The 3585-nt window shown below is 45.8% G+C and overlaps 1 protein-coding gene across 1 annotated transcript; it reads left to right on the top strand.

Moving 5' to 3' along the window:
• LOC113264213 (olfactory receptor 2B6-like) lies at positions 1 to 3332 on the top strand. The gene is made up of 2 exons (XM_026511126.4): positions 1 to 116; positions 2369 to 3332. The coding sequence occupies exons 1-2, from the start codon at positions 1 to 3 to the stop codon at positions 3330 to 3332; spliced, it is 1080 nt and encodes a 359-aa protein (XP_026366911.4).
• The last annotated feature ends 253 nt before the right edge of the window (positions 3333 to 3585 follow it).

The raw sequence follows: 3585 nt of genomic DNA, 5'->3' as shown, positions 1-3585 counted from the left end.
ATGGCCTCTGGGCGAGGCAGTTTGGGGCTGAGTCCGGGAGAGAAATGCGAGATGGACAGCCGGTCAGGAAAGACCATCCGTCCGGACCGGAGGAGAAAACACCTGCAGGGCTCTGCGTGAGACACGTCCTGAAGAGACAGACATGCAGTCTTCAGTCTCATACGCAGGGAGACCTTCCGACTGGTCATCGCAACAGGAGCACTTCTGAGAATAGAGGGGCGCTCTTAGCCATCCTGCTGGACGGAAGCCTCAGCAACGGCCCTCAGTCCCCAAGGGCATAAGCTCTCCTTAATCACAGGGACCCGAGGTCACTGTTTCAGCACTCGAGTAACTCGAGGAAACTGGGACGTTGTGAAATCTCTATGGATTCTATTTACCCTGCTTTTCAGAATTCCTAGAATCACCGACAACTTTTTTTTTTTTTTTTGCGAGTGAAGTGCCCAGTGTCCCCATACTCCAGCCTTTAGAAAATCTTCATATGGAGCCTGAATTCAGACTCAGTTTTAAGGATCTATTAATAGATAAAAGATTACATTCATTTAAGATTATTTTATGCTATTAAAGTCTAAAGCAATGTTGATCCTTACAGTTAAACTCAGAGTACAAGTGAGACATTTAAAGTTATTATATAATACACAATAACTTTTATTAATAAAAGGTTACTAATATACTTGTTTACTAAAAATTAGAACGAGCAGGAGTAAAGGTAAATATTAAAGTCCGCTTTACTCTCTCTCCATCCTCACTGGCCAGCGGTAACAATTTTCAACACTTCTGCATACTTCCAGGACATTTTTATACATACGTGTCTACTAACAGAGATAGTATCATACCGTCATACGCAAGCAAACACATGAAGTATGCTAAATGCATGTTCAGACACTTGTCTTTTCCCCTGAGAATTTGAGCTTTTTTGCACATTCATATCCTTATCTGAATTTATATGTGTCTCACACCTCATTTTACTGACAGCTGCATAGCAGCAGCAATTTTCCGAGTGACTCTAAAAGACTTCCCTACCACTCTGTAGCGAGAGCTACAGGCACGGGCGAAATTAGAGCATAAATTAATAATTCAAAAATCATGATCCTATCATTAAATTCACATGTCTAAACCAATAAAATAATAATAATAGAGGGCAGCGTGGTGAGGAAGCCGACTCTGGGACGGACGCAGCCCCAGCCGGTGGCCAGAGCGAGGGGCGGGCTCTCAGCAGGCTGCCCAGCGAACACCGGGAGCTCCCGCCTCCCTGCGGTACCCGGTTCCCGCCGCTGTGCGCCCCGCGCCGGCACCTGCCGTCCGTGGGGCATCACAGGGTACATCACAGCTGAGAGTCACTGTTGCATCTGCTGTTAGGTGGGCGGTATTAGAGTTGTGGAGGGACCAGAAGGTAAATTGTCAACTCACAGGGTCATTTTCGATGGGTGGACCTAGGACGCTTCAAGGTCGAGCAATCGCAGGCAGCTTCCTCTCTGAACATCTCAGAGGCCCGAGGTCACTACGGTCCGTTTCCTTCACACTCACGCCGCCACACCAGAAAGGCATTATTATACCCATTTTCTAGACGGGGAGCCTGACATTCAAGAGAATCAGAAACACTCCCAGCATGATATAACCGATGGCTTTATTTAGCAGAGACTTGAACCCAGGCTTGTCTGGCTCCAAACTCCATGTTATGAATATCTTTTTATTCTGATTCTGTGAGGTCTTAAGAGGGATTATTATTATTATTATTATTATTATTATTATTTAATATGTCTGATGACTTGCTAGAACGTACCTACGTAGTTTTGGGGGTGGTCTGAATAATTTTAACTGTTTCAGATGATAAGGTAATCTCCATGGTCTTGAGGAAAAATTAGAACGAAAAGGTAGGATGGCAGGAATTACAACTGAATCATTCTAAAAATAGCTATTGAAGAGGAAAGTAGTGCAAACAAAGATTAACGAAATGACCAAAAAAACTAAAGAACACATTTTATGAAAGTTGTTTAAATCAGGTATTTACTTCTTAAATTTTGGCTTTCTTTTTCTTTTTTTTAAACCAGTCTCCATACCTGTGGAGCCCAATGCACTGGGCTTGAACTCACAACCCTGAGATCAAGACCTGAACTGAGATCAAGAGTCAGACGTTTAACGACTGAACCACCCAGGTCCTGCTGGGCCTTCATTTTTGAAGTGCTGATACAGATCTAGAAAGATTAAATTGTAGAAATACCGAAGTAATTATGGATATTTCCAACTATGTATTTTTCATATCACAAGCAATCTTCATTCTGTAAATATCTTCAAACAGGTAGTAAAGTGATTACAAATAATTGAAATAGTAAATATGTGTTCATTGATTTCCTGAATTTTTGTGTTTCAGGGAACAAAGACCTGAAGCACTGATGAAGAGCCAGGTGAACGAGAGCGTCCCACAGGAGTTCATCCTCCTCGGTTTCTCGGATCGACCATGGCTGGAGCCCCCGCTCTTTGTGGTCTTCCTGGTTTCCTATATCTTGACTATCTTTGGCAATCTGACAATAATTCTTGTGTCTCAGCTGGACCCCAAACTCCACACCCCCATGTACTTCTTTCTTACCAATCTGTCCCTGCTGGACCTTTGCTACACCACAAGCACGGTCCCGCAGATGCTGGTAAACACCTGCAGCGGCAGGAAGGGGATCAGTTATGGCGGCTGTGTGGCCCAGCTCTTCATGTTCCTGGCCTTGGGCTCCACTGAATGTCTTCTCTTGGCCGTCATGTCCTTTGATAGGTTCGTAGCTATCTGCCGGCCTCTCCGCTACTCAGTTATCATGCACCGAAGGCTGTGCCTCCAGCTGGCAGCCGCGTCCTGGCTTGCTGGTTTTGGCAACTCCGTGTGGTTGTCTACCCTGACCCTCCAGCTGCCGCTGTGTGGCCGCCGGGAAGTAGATCACTTCTTCTGCGAAGTCCCTGCTCTGCTCAAGTTGTCCTGCATAGACACAACAGCAAACGAGGCTGAACTGTTCTTTGTCAGTGTGCTGTTCCATCTGATACCCCTGACGCTCATCCTTATCTCGTATGCTTTCATTGCCCAAGCGGTGTTGAGAATCCGGTCAGCCGAGGGCCGGCGCAAGGCGTTTGGCACGTGTGGCTCCCATCTGATCGTGGTGTCCCTGTTCTACGGCACTGCTATCTCCATGTACCTGCAGCCACCCTCCCCTGCCTCCAAGGACCAGGGAAAGATGGTGTCTCTTTTCTATGGGATCATCGCACCCATGCTGAACCCCCTGATCTACACACTTAGGAATAAAGAGGTAAAGGAGGCCTTTAAAAGATTAGTTGCAAGAGTCTTAGCCAAGAAATAAAGGATATGCAAATGGTCAGCTTCGTAAGCACTTACATGTACTTGGCTTACTAACTTACTTCTCTTCAAGTTGCCCCATTTTCATCCTTCCAGCACAGGACCTATTGCGATGATCTCCCTCAAATAAAATGTCGTCGACGGAAAGCTGCCATAGGTCTGTTGCCTCCACACGGTCATGGAACAAGTACCCGGAACCAGGCTTCCCGTTGACCGGAAAGTGTGTGACTTCAACATCTTCAAACTTTACATCGATG

Source organism: Ursus arctos, unplaced genomic scaffold (genome assembly GCF_023065955.2).
Source record: "Ursus arctos isolate Adak ecotype North America unplaced genomic scaffold, UrsArc2.0 scaffold_31, whole genome shotgun sequence".
NCBI classification, from domain to species: domain Eukaryota; kingdom Metazoa; phylum Chordata; class Mammalia; order Carnivora; family Ursidae; genus Ursus; species Ursus arctos.
This window is presented reverse-complemented; position numbering and strand designations above follow the sequence as displayed.

Excerpts from the sequence above, each read along its gene's own strand:
- LOC113264213 (XM_026511126.4), top strand. The coding sequence starts at position 1 with ATGGCCTCTGGGCGAGGCAGTTTGGGGCTGAGTCCGGGAGAGAAATGC. Across the intron at positions 117-2,368 it reads AAACACCTGCAGGGCTCTGC|GGAACAAAGACCTGAAGCAC; the intron begins GTGAGACACGTC and ends TTTGTGTTTCAG.